The sequence below is a fragment of the Aphelocoma coerulescens genome, unplaced genomic scaffold (assembly GCF_041296385.1).
Source record: "Aphelocoma coerulescens isolate FSJ_1873_10779 unplaced genomic scaffold, UR_Acoe_1.0 HiC_scaffold_64, whole genome shotgun sequence".
NCBI classification, from domain to species: Eukaryota; Metazoa; Chordata; class Aves; order Passeriformes; family Corvidae; genus Aphelocoma; species Aphelocoma coerulescens.
The window spans coordinates 599,964-623,506 of NW_027183992.1; the positions used below are offsets into that span (position 1 = coordinate 599,964).

The 23,543-nt window shown below is 51.9% G+C and overlaps 1 protein-coding gene across 1 annotated transcript in view; it reads right to left on the reverse strand.

Moving 5' to 3' along the window:
- Positions 1-18,305: 18,305 nt before the first annotated feature.
- LOC138102231 (zinc finger protein 418-like) overlaps positions 18,306-23,543 on the reverse strand; it is a 69,001-nt gene continuing 63,763 nt past the window's right edge. Inside the window, exon 2 of the mRNA XM_068999960.1 lies at positions 18,306-20,004. Within this exon, the coding sequence (XP_068856061.1) occupies positions 18,725-20,004 (1,280 nt within the window). The 3' untranslated portion in view covers positions 18,306-18,724. The remainder of the gene's footprint in view (positions 20,005-23,543) is intronic.

Here is a 23,543-nt window from a genome sequence, read left to right on the forward strand (position 1 = left end):
TGACCCTTATCTCAGATAATACCACCCCTCTGACAAGGATGAGCCATTGGTGGACAGAGATAATCTGTCAAAGGGAAAACACCATTCACCTTAAACCTGTGGGCGGGCTGTGGGCAGAGCAAAGGCACTATAAAACAAGGAGTATGAGAAAGACACGCCCCTTCTCTCCAGTCTTGAGGTGGAGTTCAGTGCTGGGAAGGCGTATTCCTATCAAGGAACTTTTAGTAATTTTTTTTTGGCTTTTGGACCAGCCAAAGGCCAGCCTAGCACTGCAAGCCCTTTTTCTCTACCTGAGGTCTAGTGCTGTTTCAGCTGGAAGATCTAACATCCCTGCGCTCCTGGGGCATACCTCCTGAGCCACTAGGATCCCAAATTTTTATATTTTTCTAATTTCTGTAATTTTTCATTTTTTCCATTTTAATAAATTGTTTTAATTTTTAACTAAGAGTTGTCTCATTTCTCACAGAATGGAAAAAAGAGAAAAAGAAAGAAAAAGAAAGGAAGCAAGAAAGAAAGCAGCAAGAGAAGGAGAGAGAAAAGGAAAAAGAAATGCAGAGAAGAAGAAAGAAAGAAAGAAAGAAAGAAAGAAAGAAAGAAAGAAAGAAAGAAAGAAAGAAAGAAAGAAAGAAAGAAAAAGAAAGAAAGAAAAGAAGAAAGAAGAAAGAAGGAAAGAAAGAAAGAAAGAAAGAAAGGAAAGAAGAAGAGAAAAGAAAGAGAAGAGAAGAAAGAAAGAAAGAAAGAAAGAAAGAAAGAAAGAAAGAAAGAAAGAAAGAAAGAAAGAAAGAAAGAAAGAAAGAAAGAAAGAAAGAAAGAAAGAAAGAAAGAAAGAAAGAAAGAAAGAAAAAAGAAAGAAAGAAAAAGAAAGAAAGAAAAAGAAAGAAAGAAAGAAGAAAGAAGAAAGAAAGAAAGAAAGAAAGAAGAGAAGACAAGAAAGAAAGAAAGAAAAGAAAGAAGAGAAGAAAGAAAGAAAGAGAAGAAAGAAAGAAGAAAGAAAGAAAGAAAGAAAGAAAAAAGAAAGAAAAAAGAAAGAAGAAGAAGGAAGGAAGGAAGGAAGGAAGGAAGAAAGGAAGGAAGAAAGTAAGGAAGGAAGAAAGAAAGAGAGGAAGAAAGAGAGGAAGAAAAGAGAAGGAAGGAAGGAAGGAGGGAAGGAGGGAAGGAGGGAAGGAAGGAAGGAAGGAAGGAAGGAAGGAAGGAAGGAAGGAAGGAAGGAAGGAAGGAAGGAAGGAAGGAAGGAAGGAAGGAAGGAAGGAAGGAAGGAAGGAAGGAAGGAAGGAAGGAATTCGGAAGGAAGGAAGGAAGGAATTCGGAAGGAAGGAATTCGGAAGGAAGGAATTCGGAAGGAAGGAAGGAAGGAAGGAATTCGGAAGGAAGGAAGGAATTCGGAAGGAATTCAGAAGGAATTCGGAAGGAAGGAAGGAATTCGGAAGGAAGGAATTCGGAAGGAAGGAATTCGGAAGGAAGGAAGGAAGGAAGGAAGGAATTCGGAAGGAATTCGGAAGGAATTCGGAAGGAAGGAAGGACATTCGGAAGGAATTCGGAAGGAATTCGGAAGGAATTCGGAAGGAAGGAAGGAATTCGGAAGGAAGGAATTCGGAAGGAAGGAATTCGGAAGGAAGGAATTCGGAAGGAAGGAAGGAATTCGGAAGGAAGGAAGGAATTCGGAAGGAATTCGGAAGGAATTCGGAAGGAATTCGGAAGGAATTCGGAAGGAATTCGGAAGGAAGGAAGGAAGGAAAGAAAGAAAGAAAGAAAGAAAGAAAGAAAGAAAGAAAGAAAGAAAGAAAGAAAGAAAGAAAGAAAGAAAGAAAGAAAGAAAGAAAGAAAGAAAGAAAGAAAGAAAGAAAGAAAGAAAGAAAGAAAGAAAGAAAGAAAGAAAGAAAGAAAGAAAGAAAGAAAGAAAGAAAGAAAGAAAGAAAGAAAGAAAGGAAAGAAAGGAAGAAAGGAAGAAAGGAAGGAAGAAAGGAAGGAAGAAAGGAAGGAAGAAAGGAAGGAAGAAAGGAAGAAAGAAAGGAAGAAAGAAAGAAAGAAAGAGAGAAGAAAGAGAGGAAGAAGAAAGAAAGAAAAGAAGAAAGAAAGAAAGAAAGAAAGAAAGAAAGAAAGAAAGAAAGAAGAGAAAGAAAGAAAGAAAGAAAGAAAGAAAGAAAGAAAGAAAGAAAGAAAAGAAAGAAAGAAAGAAAGAAAGAAAGAAAGAAAGAAAAGGAAAGAAAGAAAGAAAGAAAGAGAAGAAAGAAAGAAAGAAAGAAAGAAAGAAAGAAAGAAAGAAAGGAAGGAAGGAAGAAAGGAAGGAAGAAAGTAAGGAAGGAAGAAGAAAGAGAGGAAGAAAGAGAGGAAGAAAGAGAAGGAAGGAAGGAAGGAGGGAAGGAGGGAAGGAGGGAAGGAGGGAAGGAAGGAAGGAAGGAAGGAAGGAAGGAAGGAAGGAAGGAAGGAAGGAAGGAAGGAAGGAAGGAAGGAAGGAAGGAAGGAAGGAAGGAAGGAAGGAAGGAAGGAAGGAAGGAAGGAATTTGGAAGGAAGGAATTCGGAAGGAAGGAAGGAATTCGGAAGGAAGGAAGGAAGGAATTCGGAAGGAAGGAATTCGGAAGGAAGGAATTCGGAAGGAAGGAAGGAAGGAAGGAATTCGGAAGGAAGGAAGGAATTCGGAAGGAATTCAGAAGGAATTCGGAAGGAAGGAAGGAATTCGGAAGGAAGGAATTCGGAAGGAAGGAATTCGGAAGGAAGGAAGGAAGGAATTCGGAAGGAATCGGAAGGAATTCGGAAGGAAGGAAGGAATTCGGAAGGAATTCGGAAGGAATTCGGAAGGAAGGAAGGAATTCGGAAGGAATTCGGAAGGAATTCGGAAGGATTCGGAAGGAAGGAAGGAATTCGGAAGGAAGGAATTCGGAAGGAAGGAATTCGGAAGGAAGGAAGGAAGGAAGGAAGGAAGGAAGGAAGGAATTCGGAAGGAAGGAAGGAATTCGGAAGGAATTCGGAAGGAATTCGGAAGGAATTCGGAAGGAATTCGGAAGGAAGGAAGGAAGGAAGGAAGGAAGGAAAAGAAAGAAAGAAAGAAAGAAAGAAAGAAAGAAGAAAGAAAGAAAGAAAGAAAGAAAGAAAGAAAAGAAGAAAGAAAGAAAGAAAGAAAGAAAGAAAGAAAGAAAGAAGAAAGAAAAGAAAAGAAAGAAGAGAAAGAAAGAAAGAAAGAAAGAAAGAAAGAAAGAAGGAAGAAAGGAAGAGAAGGAAGGAAGAAAGGAAGGAAGAAAGGAAGGAAGAAAGGAAGGAAGAAAGGAAGGAAGAAAGAGAAGAAAGAAAGAAAGAAAGAAAGAAAGAAAGAAAGAAAGAAAGAAAGAAAGAAAGAAAGAAAGAGGAGTGGGGAGGAGGGGAGGGAGGGAGGGAGACCTCAAGGATGACAAGCTCTTGCTCAGCCTGGGCACCTTCTCCAAAGACACGCTCCACGCCCCATGTGCAGGTGAGTCCAGAGCCAGGGGGATGCTGCCAGAGCTGGGCATGGCACGGCCTGGCCGGGCACCAAAGGTTCCCCCTTTGCTGGGGCGGCTGCAGGGAATTCTTCAGTGGCTGCCAAGCTGCTTTTGGGCTCTGGGCAGCTGCGTGAGGAGGTGGCTGTGCCATAGCTGGCTGGGCACATGTCCTCTGCCCTCCTGCTCTGCTCCCCACGGCAGCAATGCTGGGCAGCTTTGGGCCCAGCTCTGAGCACGGCCAGCATGGCCTGGGCACTGCGGGCGGCTGGGACAATGTTCCGGTTTGGCCAAATTTAGAAATATATCCTCTGAGGGAAGGCACAACCACCCTTCCCCCCACCAGGTTCGGGAAAAATAAATTTTCCTCAAAGGAAAGTGAAAGAGATAAAACTATTTATTTAACAAACACACGGGAAAAGGATAATAATGCTAAATAATAAAAATCTCTCGCTGTGGAGGAAAAGCTGGGAAAGTGTCAGAGTCCGCCCTTTGGTCTCCTCGGAGCTGGGGCTTGGCCCAGGGCCAGGCCCTCTGTGCCCGGTGGAAAGTCCTCCCGATGTGCTCTGATGTCCACAGCAATCAAGCAGTCCAGTAGAAAAGGAGAAAATCTGAAATTCCAGGGAAGAAAAAAATTTAACTCTCAGTCTCTCTCTGGAGAAAAAACAGCTGAACCAGTGGCCAAAAAAACTGTCCTGGGAGCAGCAAGCCGGGTGCTTCCTCCCTCCCCTGCCTCTGCTGGGAAACCAATTGCTATCTGTGTGTGACCTTGAACAAGCTGCAAACTGCTTTGAAAAAGTTTTGCTCAGTTTTTCTTTCCCCCTCTCAGGCTCAGTCTAGAGGCATAGAAAGGCACAGGAATTAATTTCTGGGCATGGGCAGTGATGTGGGATACACACCATAAGGTCACCCCAAGACAGACAAGGGGACAGGAGGCTTCAGCTGACGGGCGGGTTCTGCTTTCTCTCCTTGCAGCCGGGCTCTGCCGATGCTGAGGCTGCTCCGAGCTCTGCCAGGGCTCTGCTGGGGCTCAGCCCCGGGCACGGCTGGGCCCGCTCTCCCCTCACAGGGCTCTGACAGCTTTGCATCAGACGAGCCCCTTGCGAGCACAGCGACGGAGCTTTCTGCTTTTGCAGGTGAGTGAGACTCTGGTGCCGGCCAAGAGATTGCAGTCAGGGACACACATGCCACTGGCAAGAACCCAAACTCTCCACAGTGCCAGCGGAACGCCTGGATCTGCACAGGATGTTCTGTCTGTCCCACTCTTCCTTCCTTTTGGGCTGGAATTGTGCCGTTGCACTTTCTTCCTCCTCTGGAAGTGCCACGAGTGGGCCAAAGCTGGCGAGTGGGCCGTGTTCCTGAGGCAGTGCAGCCTGGAGCTGATGGAGGAAGAATTGCCCTTCTCCACTGCCAAACCAGAGCAAAAAGCCCGAAGTGGGACTTTGCATCTTTAAGAAAGCCCTGACAGTTTCCGAGGGAATGTGCAGCTCATTGGCAGGGTGAGAAGGAAGGGCATCTTCTCAGAGACTTGGGGTGGGACAGAGTTTAGATTGCCAGTCCTGCTCGGAGCTGGCAGGGCACAGAGCCGTGCTCAAGGCCAGCTGTGCCCCACAGCAGTGTCTCAGGGCTGCTGTGCCAGGTTACGGTGTCATTCAGAGCCGCTCTGCAGCCCTCAGCTGTCCTCACTGCCGTGTTCCCACTGCCTTTTCCTCGGCCCTCCACCACGATGAGCTCTGTGAATTTTTTCCCAGCTCTGTGCACAGAGCAGCTGTCCAAGAGCTGAAGGGAGCAGCGTTTAGAAGCAGTTCCAAGATTTCTAGGCAGAAAGGGGAGCTGGTGGCCATCCACGGAACTCGCCATGTTCATCAGGAGGGGGTGCTGGTTCTTTGGGAATATGGAACAATGGGAACACAAGAGTTGGGAAAATCCCAGTTTTCTGTGGATCTGTGCAAAGGGGGGAGCAGCAGAAACACTTTGTGTCTGCTTTTGGGGACACAAGGTCCAAGGAGCTGCGGTGGCAGAGGGGGACCTGGGCTGGTGGCCGCTGAGGTCGTGTTTCAGGACATCCTGCAGTGGCACAGGACAGAGCTCCAAGCACCCACAGCCACACTGCTGCAGTCTCTGGGATGCTGCACATCCTCCAGGAAAAGCTGCTGTCACACAATGCACTGGGATTGGTAATCTCTATTTGCAGCGCTTTAGGTCCGTGTTTCAAACTGCAATAGTTTTACACTCAGGACACAAGCCATGCCCAATCCATATTTCAATTGCTTTAGCCACAATTTAAATTAGCAGTATTGGAAACAAACCTCAAAATCCTTTAAAAAGGCTAAAGAGCTCAGTTAGGTGGATCCACACCATCAGCACATTCACAAAGTAAATTCCTGAGTTCTTTTTTTAAAAGACCTCTTCATCCAGAGTTACAGGAGATTTCTTCACTACACATTTGGGGTTTGATTTTATCTTTCATAGCTTTTCTTTTCTTTTCTTTTCTTTTCTTTTCTTTTCTTTTCTTTTCTTTTCTTTTCTTTTCTTTTCTTTTCTTTTCTTTTCTTTTCTTTTCTTTTCTTTTCTTTTCTTTTCTTTTCTTTTCTTTTCTTTTCTTTTCTTTTCTTTTTTCTTTTCTTTTCTTTTCTTTTCTTTTCTTTTCTTTTCGCTTTGCTTTTCCTAACTTTTAAACTGAAACCACAACCTGAAAAAGGAGTGTCCTTTGCTCCTTGTTCCCGTGTGGAGCAGCTCCCTTCCCGCTGGCTGAGCTGCTCAGGCAGAGCCCGGCAGCTCCTGACCCTGCAGGGCTGAGGCTTTTCCCCATTGCTGTGCACAGAGTGATGGAGCAGCACTGCTGAACACGGGCACACGCAGAGGGACCAGAAGCAGCTGCCTTTGTCCACCTGAAGCTCCCAGGCCCAATCTCAGAGCAGACAGGGCTGGCAGAGACTGGCAGGCTCCCTGTTTGCTGTGCTGCCCCACTTGTGAGCGGCCCAGCTTTGCGTGAGGCACAGGGAGAACAAGGGGCAGCTCCCTGCCAGCCCCGCAGCCCAGGCACCCCTCGGGCCCCGGGGCTTGGGGCACTGTCAGCACCCACTGCTCCAGCGCCCGCTCCTGCTGGCACTGACAGCAACACCCAAACTGTGGCTGATCCCGAGGGAGCAGCAGCAGGGCCTGGATCTGATCCCTGACTCTGGGGCAGGGCTGGACAAATGACCCCCACAGCAGCAGCAGCAGCAGCAGCAGCAGCAGCAAATGGAGCTGACTTTCAGCACAGCCCCTGCCGCTGTTCCCTCCCATTGGCAGCGGTGTCACAGCAGCCTGGGGCACCTGGGAGCCCTCAGTGCCAGCAGGGACTGGAGATGGCAGCCCTGGGCTCCTGGAGGGTGTGCAAGGAGCAGAGGTGGGCATTCCCTGTCCATGTGGAGCGTCCAGGTGGCAAAGGCTGCTGTGAGCAGGCAGCTCCAAGGGCAGGGAAAGGAGGGTCTCGAGCACTTGATCTGTGCCAGTTCCAGAGCCCTGGGCAGCAGCCACCGAGCCCCGGGGCCACAGAGGGCACAGCAAGAGGGACAAAAGCAGTCAAGGGCAGAGACTGGGAAGGGTGAGAGCTGGGAGCAGGAACAGCTGCTTCATTGCACTCTTGGAGAAAGCTCTTGGCTGTTTCAAAGCGCTGAAAGGCGTGAAGGGCACAGAGGAGGCCACAGCAAACAATGCTCCTGTTTTCACAGCCTCCCCTCTCCATGTGCCAGAAGGAATTGGATGAACTGTATTCTTCTCTCCGAGTCGTCGCGTTCAGCATGAGCAGCTCAGCACCAGGAGCTGAAGGAGCTGAAGCCTTGAGCCACAAGAGCTGAGCAAGAGGAGACTTTTGGGCAAAGTAATGCTGGTGCCATGGACCTGGCTGAATGCAGCAGACAGAATCCTGGAATTACAGAATCCTTCCTGTTGGAAAAGACCTCTGAGCTCATCAAGTCGCACTGTTAACCCAGCACTGTCAAGCCCAGCCCTAAACAATGTCCCTGAAGTGCCAAGGCCTGAACAAGAGGCCTGACTGAGGCCTGAACAACAGGCCCTGAGCCAAAGGTGACCTCTGGATGAACCTTCCAACCAAAGGTTATCTTTGTATCTGCTCATTAACGACATTTGCATGATCATTAGCACTGTAATAGATGTATCCCATCATTAGTGAAACATGTACTGACCTTTCTATCTTTAGAAGCTGGACAAGGCCATGAAATCCGACATCTGGCCTTGTTTGGGGCTGTATGGTCAAAGTCAGCTCCCTTGGCTCCTCCTTGAGCCCTGGCCAGGCTTAGGAGGAAGCCAAGAGGAGGATGAAAGCAGATGTTCCTGTACTAGAAGTGCTGTCAGTTTGTTTCTCCAGCACTGTCAAAGCTGGGCCCTCTCCCAGTGGGGTTGGAGCCTCAGCTGTGGCTGGAGGCAGCTGCAGGAATTCCCAGTGTCCGGGAGTGGCTCTCCAGTCCTTGGCTGGGACAGCTTCCCCCAGCTGATGGGTGGCTCTGGGTGATGGTAAAGTCTGAGGGTCACTGGGGCTGGATCTTGGTTAATCACTGCAGGCAATCTTTGGCACTGATGACTGGGGGCATTGCTGAGCTGCTCCTGCTGTGATTCTTTGCAGATCTGCATTCTATAAATTACACAATTGCTTCAGTTGGTGTCTGTGTCTTTGGTGCTGACCCTGCCCACCGGCAAAACAGGGCCCTGTCCTGCCTGAGTGTTACTTGAGAAGACAAAAACCCTCACTGCAAATGTCCCCCCTTCCTCCTTGTTCCCCCCACTTTATACACTGGCCATGATGTCCTGTGGTCTGGGATATCCCTGGGGTCAGTTGGGGTCACCTGTCCTTGCTGTGACCCCTGCCAAGCTCCCCCTCACCCCCAGCCCCTCCCCAGCGTGGCCGGACGAGGGGCAGGAAAGGCCTTGGCTCTGTGCAAGCTCAGCAAGAACAAAACCATCTCCGTGTGAGCAACGCTGTGCTCAGCCCAGAGCCAAACACAGCCCCAGAGAAAGGCCTGGCAAGGAAATTCCCTCTGCCCCAGCCCACAGCAGCACCCCATGGCCATCCACCATCACCACGGCTCCACGGGTTCCTTTCCATGCCCCCAGCCCTGGCTACGGGACCTTGGGCTGGTGGCCACGGCAGCCGACTGTGGCCCAGGGCTCAGTGCCCGTGTCCATGGCAGCAGTGCCCGGCCACGGGCCCTGAGTGCAGGTGACCGTGCCAATCCCCATGGCAGTGGGGCCAAGCGTTGGTGTCCGTGGCACCAAAGGGAGGAACGGGTCCCTGTGGCCGCTGCCGTGGCACCTGAGGGCATCAGCGAGTGTCAGTGCAATTGTAGCTGGCACCAGCCCCGGCACCGCTCTGTCCTGAGGGCTGCCATGGCAGCCGAGGGCAGCCACAGGTCTGCGGGCAAGTGGCCACGGACCCTGAGTGCAGCAATGGGTCCTGGGGGGGTTTCCAAGGGAACTGGAACTGCTGAGGGTTGCCATGGCATCCAACCCCCTGGGATGTCACACAGCCACCCTGGGATGTCCCACAGCCAACCTGGGATGTCACAACTCATTCTGTGATGTCACAGCCTGATCTGTGATGTCACAACCACCCAGTAATGTCATAGTCCACTCTATGATGTCAGACCTCTGCCCTGGGATATCACAGCCATATCTGCGATGTCACAGATCACTCACTGTGATGTCACATAGCCAGCCTGTAATGACACAACCCACTCTGTGATGTCACAGCACCCATCTGTGACGTCACAGTCCTCTCTGTGATATCACACAGTTGCTCTGTGATGTCACAGCTGACTCGATGATGTCATACAGCCACCCTGTGATGTCACAACCCACTCTGCCTGTTCTGGGATGTCACATGACCACTCTGTGCTATCACACAAGTTCCCTGTGATGTCACAGCCTTAACGGTGATGTCACAACTCCTATGTGTGAGGTCAAACCTGTGATGTCACAGCCTGCTCTGTGATGTCACTATTGCTCTGTGATGTCATAGTCTGCTAGATTATGACTGACCTCTGACTTGTGATATCAGACCCCGTTCTGTGATGTCAGAGCTCACTCTGTGATGTCACAGCACCACTCTGTGATGTCACAGAGCTGCTCCATGATGTCACTGTCGACTCTATGATGTCATACAGCAACCCTGTGATGTCACAACCCATTTTGTGATGCCACAGCCTGTTCTGGGATGGCCCAGCCCTCTCTGTGATGTCACACCAATACCCTGTGATGTCACACAGCCCCTTTCTGACATCACAGCTGCTCTGTGGCTCTGTGACACAGGCACAGAGGTGTTACCAAAACTTCAGTGAAACAAAACCTCCTCAGCACCAGCGCAGCACGAAGCAGCAGCATTCTTTATTGGGCCGGATGCACGAGGGGAGAGCCCCTCCCAAGGTCGTGTGTGCCGAGTTCAGGAATGTTCCTGTTTGCAGACTGTGTTTCACAGACACATTCCCAGATTGTCCCACAATAAACACACACACGACAATCATTTCCCCAAAATCATTGCATATTTCCCCCACCCCTTTGCACATCCGTTCTTCTGCCCTGGGGCTCTCTTTGGGGGTCCCTGGTGGTCGGTGACCCCAAAGCCAGCCCTGACTGCCCGGTGAACTGGTGAAAGTTGGCACACCTGGGCTGGTTGCTGCCTACAGAATCAGCCTTGTGCGGTTCCATGGCCAGTGGCTTTTGGAGAAGAAGCATTGTATGAACCCAGCAGGTGCAAATGATTTTTCATCTGGAAAATTTCCCCTCCTTGGAGGGTTGGGAAGCTTCTCTTCCCTTCAAGCCTTCGTAAGCCTCACTCTGCTCCTTTACTCACATCCCATGAGTTCCTCAGCTGCTTTCACAACCACGTTCTTTACACAGCTCAAAGCAAGTGTCACAAGCACAAGTAGTGCTGTGATCCCAATTATACCTGACAAAAGTGAGGCCAACCATCAGTCAGAGAAAATCCAAGTCCTTAAATATTTTATCCAGCCAGTTACTGTCCAACCCTCCCCTTAATTCCCTGCTGGACGCAGCAACTGATTTTATCCTCTCTACCCGATTATCCAATCCAGCATCACATTTGGAATGTGCACACAACAAGTGCTGCTGTTTCAGTTCAAGAATCCACATACTCCCTGTCCGTGTAACAGCAATAGGGCTAAAGCCAATCTGCTCTGTGAGGTCATTTTAGCTGTGGCTGGCAATTGTTCCTTTATTTCAGCAAACCCCAAAGGAGCTGCATTCACTCAAGTTTCCATCTGCAGAGCCCAATGGTGTGTGGCTGCTCTGTTCCTAAAGGCAGATCTTTGCGGAGCAGAGATGAATTCTAAAATCCATCCCGCTGTAGTTCCCGCACTGGGATGTTTCCAAGTTCCATCCCCTTTAACCTTTCCCCACAGTCGGGTTCCCGGTGGGGACTCCTTGCACGAGGGACGGAACGTTAATACCCCCAGTGTCCATGGTGCTCCTGATTCTCCCAGGGCCAAACGTGTGCTCCAAATTCCATCACTTCCCACCCATCCCGGGGCTCCTAAGGATCTGACCGTGTCCTGCTGACACTGTGTCTCTCCAAATCTCGTTGTTTGTTGGCTGAGCCCAGGTGCCACTGAGAAAGGCAGAATCATTTCTACAAACACAGCCCAGCCTCAGAGCCTGGGCCACAGCCAGGAGCTGCTGCACCTCAGGATTCCAAACAGCTCAAGTGTCTGTCCCAGGGCAATCCCACTTTTCCTTTGTCCTGGGATCCTTTGGCCTTGACCTTGTTAAATCAGGATATTTTATACCCACCTGTAAGGGGACCTGTGGGAGGCCTGGGCTCCCTTCCCAGCCCAGACACCCCTGAACTGCCTGGAAACATTCCCATTGTCCTGTCTGAGGGCAATTCCATACTGCTGGAATTTGACAGCCCCAGGGGCTATCAGTGCAATCTGTCAGATGATAAATATTTCCTGAGGTAATTTCCAGATCCAGTTTGGAAATGTTACAATTCTCAGCAGTATTGTTCTGATGTGCCCATGGTAAGGAATATTCTCCTTCCATTCCTGTCCAGGTGCCCTGGGTGCTATTTCCTTCCCACACGCGTTCCCAGATTTTTGTCAAATTGCTGACTGAAGCTCCCCACGGAACTGGATTTTCTGCACAGGTTGGTGTTGGCAAACAAGCTGTTACAGGGGTCACATTCTGTCATCTGCCAACATCTTGCAGTGACTTTGAAAACCGCATTTCCCTTCCCAGAAGTCAGGAACATATTTTCTATTATTATTATTATAGATACACAATTATTGATCATCTTCATCTAGATCCAATAAATAGTATCCCCTTAGAAAATCCTATTTGATACTTAAAACAACAGGATTTATGTAAAAACCCCAAACTCCACGGGTTTCAGTCAATCTTGTTTCTGCTGTGTTTAATGTGTGCTTGCTGGTTTTACCCACATGTGATGAACCCTGAGTTTGATTCCTTCTACCTTGAGTGCAGGGGAGGTTACCAGGAGGACTTGAGATGGTCCCTTCCACTTTGGCTGGATTGTTCCAAAATTCCAGGTTCTGATGCACACCGCATCTCCTGGTTGGAAAGAATGTACAGGTGAGTCCAGCCCCAATGATCTGTTGAGAACCATGCACCTTTTAAGGCTTACAAGAGTTAGTCCCAGTGCTATTAAATATTCATTGCAGCAAAACTTCTGAGACTTCCCTTGTCGGTGCCACATGGGAAAGCTTCTGGCCATCCAGAAAAAGGATCCACCAATACCAAAATGTGCCAGTCCCCCTTCTGCCTGGGCAGTTCTGCAAAATCAGTTAGCCAAAATCACCTGGTGATTCCCATGTAACGAGCCCTGGAGGCAGCCTTCTTCCTTCAAAACCAATCACTTCTTTCTCAACAACTGATCTATTATTTTTTGCCATTTTTGTGCTTACTAGATGCCTTTGTAAACTGGCCACCATATTCTCCATTTCCTAATGTGTTTCCTGGTGTTTTAGTTCCATTATACGTTAATTGTGGAGCTACAATTACCTGCCCACACGGGGTTACCAATCACCTGCTGGGATTTTCCGTAGCTGCTGCTGCTGGGGCTGACTGCCTGTCCTGATCACTGGAATCTGGCTTTTGTTGCAGAACGTTCACGTTTTTGCTAGGTATTAGTGCAAGGAGAGCTTTTTCAGCAATCTCTTGAGCTGTTTGGTCAGCCAATGGATTCCTGTTGGAAACAGTCCGTGGACCCCAGCGGGGGGAGGAATTGCAGTCCAAGTTGATAAAAGCAAGCTCCCTTTATTATCAATCCAGAGGCACTTATATAGTATCCCAGCTTGTTAACTCTTAAGTGGCTTAAAACCTATCAAAGCACATTTCTGCTTCTACGTAATTAGACTACATTGGCAAGCTTCTACTAGTTATGTTATGATTAAAAGAATTCAGAGTTCACCCTCCCTTCTCCTAGTAAGCACATCTTATCTGCACAGCTGCATCTCTTCAATCTCCCTTTTTGTTCTCAGGCCTGTTTCTCACACAGGCACTTATCATGCAGGCAATTTCTCACACAAAACTTTGCTTTCAGGCCTTTTGCTTGTACAGTTATTGATTTGTTCCCTTTATCAATGATCCATGTCCCTGATCCTCTAACCATTTCCCAAGAGATTCCCTGTATTAACTGGGGAGTCTCCAAACCCATGGGCTTTTACAAGGGCATCAGGGCCACTTCTTTTGGCTTTGGCACACTCTGCAGTAGGTGACTGATTTCTTTTTGTACTCACTGGAGACCTCTGTGCCCTTTCCTTCCATGTGGCTCCCTGGGCGTCTATTATTCCAAACCCATAGTTCAAATCAGTCCATATGTTCACCCTTTTTCCTTCAGTGATTTCTAGGAAAGGTCATTCATTCTGCTTTTTGTGCTGATGTGTTCAAGGCTAAAGCCTGGGCTTCTGTGACCTGGGTTGAGGTTCCCACTGCACACCCAGCTGCCCGTTTTCCATCCGTACCACGCTGCTCCCACCAGGGTGCAGGTCCAGTGCTGCCTCCTGGATGGGATTGCTCTCGAGGTCCCAGAGTCTGCCAGAACACACTTGTTCCATGGATCCCAGGTAGTCATAGCACAAAGACTCCAACCCTTCTCTTAGAAGGGACTCGAACACTTCCCTGTTCCAACCTTGGGTACCTTGAACCAAACCCTGCAAAGCTTTTGCTGCACCTTACAGGCAACAATCATCACTACCATTACAGGCAGGCTAGCACTTTACACGTTGAAAGGAAAAGGGAAAGGGAAAGGGAAAGGGAAAGGGAAAGGAAAAGGAAAAGGAAAAGGAAAAGGAAAAGGAAAAGGAAAAGGAAAAGGAAAAGGAAAAGGAAAAGGAAAAGGAAAAGGAAAAGGAACTTCTCTTAAGATTTATTTTCCGGTTGGTTTCATATTATTGTGTCTTTCTTCCTTTCTTCCTTTCATTTTTATTATCTTTTTGCTTTTTTCTCTCTTTCTTCATTTTTAAATTTTTTTTTCTTCATTTTTTAATATTTTTTATTCTTTCTTTTTGCTTTCTTCTTTCCTTATTTTTTTTTTCATTTTTCTTCTTGGTTTTGCGGTATCGAGTCTTTCTTTCTTTTATCTTTAATTTTCTTTGTTTTTTAATTTTCTTGTGTATTTCTTTTCATTTTCTTTCTTCATTCTTTAATCTTTTGTCTTTCTTTTTCCTGTTTTTTCTGTTGCTTTCTTTCTTCTTTCTTCTCTTTTGGCTTTCATTTTCCTTTTTTTTTTCTTGTGTATTTCTTTCTGTTCTTTTTTTCTTTCTTCCTTGTTTATTTCTTTCTACATTTTTTTCTTTTTATTTTCTTGTTGGTTTCATGTTATTTACTCTTGCTTTCTTTGTTTCCTTCTTCTTTTATTTTTCTTCACTTTTTTTGTTTTCTTGTTGATTTATCTTTTCATCTCCTTCCTTCCTGCCTGCCTTCCTGCCTCCCCCCTCCCTCCTTCCCTCCTTCTTTTCTGCTTTTCTTTCCTTTTCTTTATATCTTTCCTATTATTGCCGCTTTCTCACTTCCATTCAAGCTCTTTCTTTCATATTTAAAAACAAACTTTCTTTCTTTCTTCTTTTCATTTCTATTTCCATCCCTATTATAATTTTCTTGTTGATGTCTATCTTTTAATTTCCTTTCTTTCTTTTTTCCTTTCTTTTTCTTTTCAATAATTGTTTATCTCTGTTTTCTTTCTTTTTTTTCTTTTCTTTTCTTTTTTTTGTTAATGGCTTCCTTGGTTTCTTTCTTTTTTCTTTCTTCTATTCTACTTTTCTTCCTCCTTTCCTTGTTGCTTGCTCTTTCTTTCTTTCTTTCTTTCTTTCTTTCTTTCTTTCTTTCTTTCTTTCTTTTTCTTTCTTTCTTTCTTTCCAACCTCTCAAGCCACTTCTCACCCCATTGAAGGGTGCAAAGAAGCAGGATCCCCTCCCAACTTGGATCCTATCACCCTCCAAAACTATAGGGGACATCACCTCAGTCCCCCAAATTGCATGGGGTTTAAGTCACTTTCCCCAAATTCCCTGCAACCTCCCAGAAGCCACTTAGAGGCCCCAAAATTGTCAAAAGGAGCAGGAGCCTCCCCAAAAGCGGCTCCTGCTTTCCCTCCCTGGAGTGACACATGCCAAGTGCCCAAACCACCCCATCCCTCCCAAACTTCATCCCACCCCCAAAATGCCACCCCCATCCCATCCCATCCCATCCCATCCCATCCCATCCCATCCCATCCCATCCCATCCCATCCCATCCCATCCCATCCCATCCCTCCTGGACACCAATTCCCCTTCTGTGGCTCCTGACTCCCCACAGCCAGGCCTTGGGGCTGACGGATCGAGCCATTTGGAGCTGCCATCGACACATTGGGGCTGGGATTGAGTTTATTGGAGGCACCCGCTCAATCCCTCCATCCCAAATGGGAGCTTGGAACCTCTCCTCAGCCCTTGCTGTGCCCATGGGCTCACCTCAAGTCCCAAAAGGAGAGCCAGGGCCCCACAGCCCATTCAGAACCTCTCAACATTGCCAGAAACAGCAGCATCCTTCCCAAAATGGGCTCCCCGGCTCCCTGACAATAGGTCCCCCTTCCAAGCACCAGAGCCCCCCTCTCAGAACCCCTCCTGAAGCATTGGGGGGACCCCAAGACTGCCTCAGGAATGGGACGTACCCTAAAATCCCTTCAGGAATGTGGGATACCCCAGAACCCACTCAGCAACGGGGTCCCCCCGGCCTCATCATGCGCAGCCTTCAGCTGGCTCAGCCAGAGCCCATCCCGCCCTCAGCAGCCCCAGCCCAGCCCAGCCCTCCTGGACAGGAAGCCCCAATGGCCGAGCCGGCCTGGGACACTTGCAGGGATGTGGGGGCAGCCGCAGCTTCTGGGGCCAGCCTGTGCCAGGCCCTGAGCGCCCTGCCAGGGAACCATTGCTGCCCCACATCCCATCTCAGCCTGCCCTCGGGCAGCGGGAAGCCGTTCCCTGGGGCCCGGCCCCGCAGGCCCTTGGCAAGAGTCTCTGTCCCCCAGCAATTGCTGCTCCTCCCTGCTGCGGGGCCCGAGCTGCAAGTTGATTTTCTGCCGCTGGCCCCGGCCCAGCCCCGAGCCAGGGCCAGCACCTTGCCCTGGAGCTCTGCGGGCGCTGCGTTTGTGCGGCCGCAGCGCAGCGGCCGCAGCTCGGAGCTGCCCTTTGTGTCCCCGCCGGCAGCTGGCAGAGCTGGCGGGGCCGGGCCAGGGCCGGGCCAGCCCCGGCCTTCCCGGCTCTGCGACACAGCGGCGGCAGCCCCGGCCTTCCAGCCCTGCACACGCTCCCACACAAGCGTCCAGAGCCGCGGCCACGCAACGCAACTGACCGGCCGCTGACCCCCCAGCCTGGCCTGATGGCCATTCCTCTGCCCACACCTCGGACAAGCTCCCCTTGGCCACCTCCTGAGCCACAGTGCCACAGACAAGTGGCACATACAGCTACACAGCTCTGCCCGGAGCTGGCAGGGAACGTTCATTCAACATAAAAAACACACCAAGAAAAAGAGAACTGCCCCCAGCAGAGCTGTTCCCTCCTGCAGTAGTTACACCTGCACACCCACAGCCCCTGAGACTGCAAGCAATGAGCATTCCCTGGGCACATGTGCAGCCCAAGCAGCTCGAGGACAGCCTTGCAGCAGGACTGCTCTCAGCTGAGCCAAAAAGGCCCCTCTGGCAGCTGCAGGGCCATTGCAAAGGGCAAGGGCCAGAGCCTCGGCCCACGGGGGAGGAAAGGGCTCTGAATTCCCCTGCCCTGGCACAGAAACCCTGTTCCCAGGCTGCTTCCCACACAGGATTCCTCTGGAGGGCTGTGGAAAGCTGAGAAGCAGCTCTGGCTTCTCCACTTTCCATGTCCTAGAGCTGCCTGGCAGAAGAAATGGAGGGACAGCTCTGGTGGCACAATCCCTCCCGGCCCAGGGCACAGCGCTGGGAAGGTCTTTCCATGCTGAGGCTTTGCTGTGGCCAAGGAAAGCTCCTGGCTCAGGGTCACCTTTCCTGCTGGGCCAGACCCCCCGAGTGGCCCAGCAGCAGCAGAGAATTCCAGCACAGCCCCGGCACGGGCAGGGCGGCCCTGGGCGGGCTGCGGGAGCCGGCAGCAGCTGAGCTCAGAGCAGCTGAGCCCGGGGGCTCTTGGCCAAGGCTGAGGCCCAGTGAGCATTTCTCAGGTCACAGGGCGGCCTGGAAAGGTGCTGGGGGGGATAATTCACCCCCCAGTGCGCTCCCAGTGGCTCCCAGTATTTCCATGTCCGTGCTCCCAGCGCTGCTCCCAGCCCTGATCCGTGGGGATGGGAATGTCCCGCTCCTTTCCCGGGGCAGGCTCACACCTGAGCCAGGTGTGCAGGGCAGGACCTCGCCCTGAGCCCAAGCCCTGTCCCCCCTGCAGGATCTGCTTCCCATCGGCCTCTTCCTCCTGCGGCCCCAAGCCCAGCTCGGTGCTGAACGAAGGGCGCTGGGCCGGGGTCATCCCCCGGCGGGGGCTGCGCACCCCCTCTGCCCCCTCCCCAAATTCCCTCCCGGGGCAGCAGGGGCTGGGGCAGGAGCCCTGAGGGCAGGGAAAAGGGGGTGACACTGGGATGGAGGGGTCACACACGCTCTGGGAGGACATGCACAGCCCCTGGGGACGCCCCCTCACCTTCCCCCGCAGCGCCAGGAGGATGAACCCCAACATGGAGCCCCAAAACCCCAGCAGCATCTTGGGGGGCAGGGTCTGGTGGCAGTTTTGGGGCTCTGGGGGATCACAAGCAGCCCAAAAACCCCTCCCAGCCCCACAGCCACTCCCAGACCCCTCAAACCACCCCACAGCTCTGTGCCAGGAACTCCCTCAACCATTCCCTGCAACATAAATGACCCCAAGAACCACCCAAATTCTCTCCAAGACACACAGCCAAGGCAAGATCCCCAAAACTCCCTTACACACCACCCCAAAAGCCCCCTCCAAGCACCACAAATGCCCATCAAGAGTGACAGAAGCCCCTCCCAATCCCCCCACGAGCCCCTCAATCCCCTCCCAGCCCCCCATGGCACTGACCAGGAGAGCTTGGTGGACAGGAACATCCCCAGCCCAGAGCAGCTCGGGCACTTCAGCAGCGATTTGGGCACTTTGGGGGGCACACCCCAAACGGGGAGACCCAGGCCAGGGACTGGGACAGACACCCGCAATCCCTGGAGAACAGACGGGCTCAGGTGGACACGTTCTGCCAGCACAACTATGAGATCGTGGCCCTGTCTGCCCAGCCCGTGGCCTCACAGCACCCAAATCCTCCTGAATATTCCCCTGAACCAACCCCAAATTCACCCCCAAATCCCGGTAAAATGGTGCTGCTTTAGATACCTTTGTTGAATTCCTTTATTTCTACCCCAATTTTGCTTGTTTTGACAGGATGAAGGAGGAAACTATTTAGGTTGAAAAAGACCTCCAAGATCATCCAGGATTGCTGGATGCCACCAGAAGAAACAACTGGACAGAGCAGGTGAGAATTTTTGGGCCGTAAACTCAACAAATCAGCTCTTCCCAATGAATTTCCCATTTCAATCAGAGTCCCGATGGATGTTCCTGCCCCGGCGCTCACCCAGGTGCCTACAGGGATCCAGGAGGACGTGGAGAGCACCAGCCAGGGCTCGTCCCAAACTGGATCACAGGGAATGTGGGTCACCAGGGCTCTGCCAAACGTGGGTCCCCCATTGGGGGATGAAGTTGGAGTAGAGGATGAAGCTCTTCCTGCACTCGGGCCACTCGCAGGGCTTCCCTTACCGGTGCCTCCGTTGGTGTTGGGTCAAGTGAGAGCTCCTGGAGAAGCTCTTCCCACACTCAGGACACTTGTAGGGTCTCTCCCCGGTGTGGATGCGCTGGTGGGTGACGAGGTGGGAGTTGTGCCTGAAGCCCTTCCTGCAGTCGGGGCAGCGGAAGGGCCTCTCCTCTGTGTGAATCCGCTGGTGCAGGAGGAGATTGGAGCTGCTGTGAAACCTCTTCCCACACTCGGAACACTCGTAGGGCCTCTCTCCCGTGTGGATGCGCTGGTGGCGGATCAGGTTGGAGCTCTGGCTGAAGCTCTTCCCACACTCCCCACACTCAAAGGGCCGTTCCCCAGTGTGGATCTTCTGGTGGCAGAGCAGGGCGGAGCTCGTGCTGAAGCTCTTCTGGCATTCATCACACTTGTAGGGCCTCTCTCCCGTGTGGATCCTCTGGTGGCGGAGCAGGGTGGAGCTGTCTCTGAAGCTCTTCCCACATTCCCCACACTCATAGGCCCGATCCCCAGTGTGGATCCTCTGGTGGTGGATCAGGCTGGAGCTGTGGCTGAAGCTCTTCCAGCATTCCCCACACACATAGGGCTGTTCCCCACACTCATAGGTCCGTTCCCCAGTGTGGATCCTCTGGTGGCGGAACAGGCTGGAGCTCCGGCTGAAGCTGTTCCCACACTCCCCACACTCGTAGGGCCGTTCCCCAGTGTGGATCCTGTGGTGGTGGACCAGGCTGGAGCTCTGGCTGAAACTGTTCCCACATTCCCCACACTCATAGGGCCGTTCCCCTGTGTGGATGCGCTGGTGGGCAATCAGGGTGGAGCTCTCGCTGAAGCTCTTCCCACACTCCCCACACTCATAGGGCCGTTCCCCAGTGTGGATCCTCTGGTGGCGGATCAGGTGGAAGCTCCGGCTGAAGCTCTTCCCACATTCCCCACACTCATAGGGCCGTTCCCCAGTGTGGATCATCTGGTGGACAATCAGGTGGGAGCTCTGGCTGAAGCTCTTCCCACATTCCCCACACTTGTAGGGCTTCTCCCCAGTGTGAAGCCGCTCATGGACCACCAGGTCTGAGCTCTGGCTCGATCTCCGGCCGCCTTCCTGGCACAGGGTTGGTCTTTCCTCCTCAGAGCACCATGGGCTGCGTTTGCAGCCCCTCCTCCTGCGGGGTCTCCGCACTTTTTCCTCCCTGTTGGATTCCTGCACTGTGGAGCTGCTCAAAACGGCCTCTTCCACCAGGTTCCACTGTGGGGATTTGTCCTCCCTGGGCTCCGTCCTCAGCTCCTTGTCTGGGGAGGAAGGACAAGGAGAGGATGGGATTTGCCTCCGTGCCACAGGGAAGGGCAAGGAGATCCCCCCAGTCCGTCCCCGGCAGGACGGCGTCGGCAGCGGGGTTGTCCTGCAGCCGGGGGCGATGCTGCGCTGGGAGATGGAGCAGGAGAGAGGGGGAAAGGGACACTGACTTCCTCCTCACCTGCCTGGGGGTCCCGGGGCATCTTCCTCTTCCTCGCAGCCTCCTCCTATATCTGGCCAAGGTTTGGGAAAGGGAAATCCTGGTTTGGGGAAAACAAGGGATAAGCACGTTGAGTTTGAAGGTCCCTCTGCCCAAGTCCATCTCTAGAAGCCACCAGGCATCGTGTGTCCATAAAAACCTGCTCAGGAAAAGCCTCCCAAGTGTTCCCCATCTCTGGTCCCTCCCCTTTGGTGTTCTGGTTTCCCCCTGTCCCAGCTGCTGGGGGTCACGCTTGTATTGGGGATCCCCCTCTCTACTTGGTCCCCGTCCTCCCCAGGCTGCTGGGAGTCCCAGGAATCCGAAAAGCTCCCCCCTCTTCCGTCTCCCCACTTAGGAATGCTGGGGGTGATGGGCTCCAAGGAGTCCCCCCTGCCCCGCTCCAGGCTGTTGAGGGCCCTCTCCCATCCCTCCTCCTCCTCCTCCTGCCCCGTTCCCGAGCCGCTTGCAGCCCGCGGGAGCAGCGGGGATGGAGCCGGGACAGGTCGGGATGGGCAGCGCGGGGCTCTCGGCTGCTCCCACCCGCTGGGGGCGGGGGAACCCGGCCCGGGGCAAAGGAGAGGGAAACTGGGAACATTGGGGGCTGCAGATCCAAACTGGGCCTGGCTGGGGACCCTGCCTGGGGACTTGCAGCCCTTGGGGCTCCTCTCGAGAGCCTGGAGAGCCGGGAGGGGGAACGCAGAAAGGGCTGGGGGATTCCAGCAGCGGCACCACTGGCACTGACTGGTTTGTACTGGGATAACTGGAACCTTACTGGGGCCACTGGGAGTGACTGGGAATGACTAAGAGCATGCTGAGGGCAGCTGGGATATACTGGGAGCATCTGTCAACCATACTGGGAACAACTGGAACCACAATGGGAACAATCAGGACCATGCTGGGGAGAAATGGGGCTACACTGTGGGTAACTGGGCATGACTGGGACCATGCTGGGAAGGACTTGGGTCATATGGGGTGTGACTGGGACTGAATCACGTTCAACTGGGATCACACTGGAAGGAACAGAGAGCAACTGGAACCATGGTGCGGGCAACTGGCATCCAGCTGGGATCACGGTGGGAGGAGCTGGGCCCATGCTGAGGGAGACTGGGATCATACTGGATCCTACTCGGAGAAACTGGGACTGCACTGAGGGTGACTGGGAGCGGCTGTGAGACACTGGGATCACACTGGAAGCAGCTCAGGGCAAATGGGAGTGACTGGGAACATGCTGGGAGCAACTGGGATGCACTGGGAGAGATTGAAACCACAGTGGGGGTAAATGGGAGCAACTGGAACCACACTGGATGATAATGGGAGCAGCTGTGCCCATGCTGGGGTCATACTGGGATCCTACTGGAACTGACTGGGATCATACTGGGAATGACTGCAATAGTACTGGCAGTATCTGAGAGTGCCTGGGATCCTAATGGAATCAGACTGGGACTGACTGGAAAGGTGCTGGCCATGACTGGAACCATACTGGAAGAGACTTGGAGCAACAGGACCCAGACTGGGAGTGACAGGGAGTCACTCTGGGCATGACTGGAGTAATACTGGGAGTACCTGGGAGTGACTGGGATCATACTCGGGAGTGACTGGGATCATCCTGGAAATGACTGGTACCATACTGGGGGTGACTCGGTGTCCTACTGGATCATGCTGGGAGCCACTGGGATTACAGTGGGTGTGAATGGAACCTGACTGGGGGTTACTGGGAGCTACTGGGCCCATGTTGGGAGGAAAAAGTGGAAACATTGGGAGCAACTGGGATACACTGGAAAGTTCTGGAACCATGCTGTGGGGACTGAGACCATAACTGGGACAACTGTGATCATACTGGGAGCAGCTGGGACCACACTTTGGGACACTGACAGAAACTGGGATTGTCCTGGAGGTAACCAGGAGAAACTGGGAAAGACTGGGATCATTCTGAGGTAACTAGAACCTTACTGGGGACACTGGGAGTGCCTGGGTATGACTAGGAACATGCTGAGGGCAACTGGGATCTACTGGGAGTGTCTGTAACCATACTGGGGGAACTGGAACCACAATGGGAACAGCTGGGCCCATGCTGGGGGGCAACTGGGAGTGACTGGATCTACACTGGGGGCAACTGGGATGACTGGGACCATGCTGAGAGGGACTGGGACTATCTTGGGGCACATGGATTCATACGGAGAGGAACTGGGAACAACTGGAACTACTCTGGAGGCAACTGGGTTCATATTGGGAGCACAGTGGGAGCAGCTGGATCCATGGTGGGTGAGACTGGGATCACACTGAGGGTGACTGGAATCATACTGGCATTGACTGGGAGTAGCTGTGAGCAACTGGAATCACACTGAAAGCAACTGGGAGGAGGTGGGAGTGACTGGGATTATGCTGGGAGTGACAGGGATATACTGGGAGAGACAGGGAGTCCCTGGGATCATACTGGAGGCTCTTGGGGTCACACTGGCATTGACAGGGAGTGACTGGGATCACACTGGGGGCCACTGGCACCATACTGGGAGTGACTGGGATCACACTGTGGGCCACTGGCATCATACTGGGAGTGACTGGGATCACACTGGGGGCCACTGGCACCATACTGGGAGTGACTGGGAGTGACTGGCATCATACTGGGAGTGGCTACAATCACACTGGGTTATAGTGGGTGTGATTGGACCCTGACTGGGGGTCACTGGGAGCTACCAGGCCCATGCTGGGAGCCACCTGTGCACACGCTGGGAGCAACTGGGAGCAACTGGGAATGACAGGGTGTGTGGAGGCCGCTGGGCCTGCTGGACAAGGAACCAAAGGAGTCCTACGGTGGGATAAGTCCTCGGTCCCTTTCCAGCTCATGGCGACTGAAAACCTTGCCCAGAATGCTTTGTTCTGTTCTGTTCATGTACCCCAGTTCTGCTCCCCTCCTTGGCTCCCTTGGCCGCCACAGCCCTGGTTACCTGATACCCCCTCAGAGTTTCCCAATGAGTTCCTTTACCCTGGGCCCCCCATTGCTCTGCCCCGGGACTTCTCTGAGACCTCGCACGAGTGCGGATGCATTAAAGCTCTCCTGCAAACCCTTCTGCGAAAACTCTTCTTGCTCCGTCATCCTCGGACTGTTTCGCGGGCGATCCGTGGGTGTGTGCAATGTGCCGGCGGCACCGAGAGGCTTTCTTGGAGGCGCTTTGGGGAAGGTGGTGACACGACACCAGACAACAGAAACGTGACAAGGGCGCATGCTGGTGACAACTGGGATGTCCTGGGAGTGACTGGGATGATACTGGGGGCAACTGAACCATGCTGAGGTAACTGGGAGTGCCTGGGAATGACTACAAGAATGTTCCGAATAAC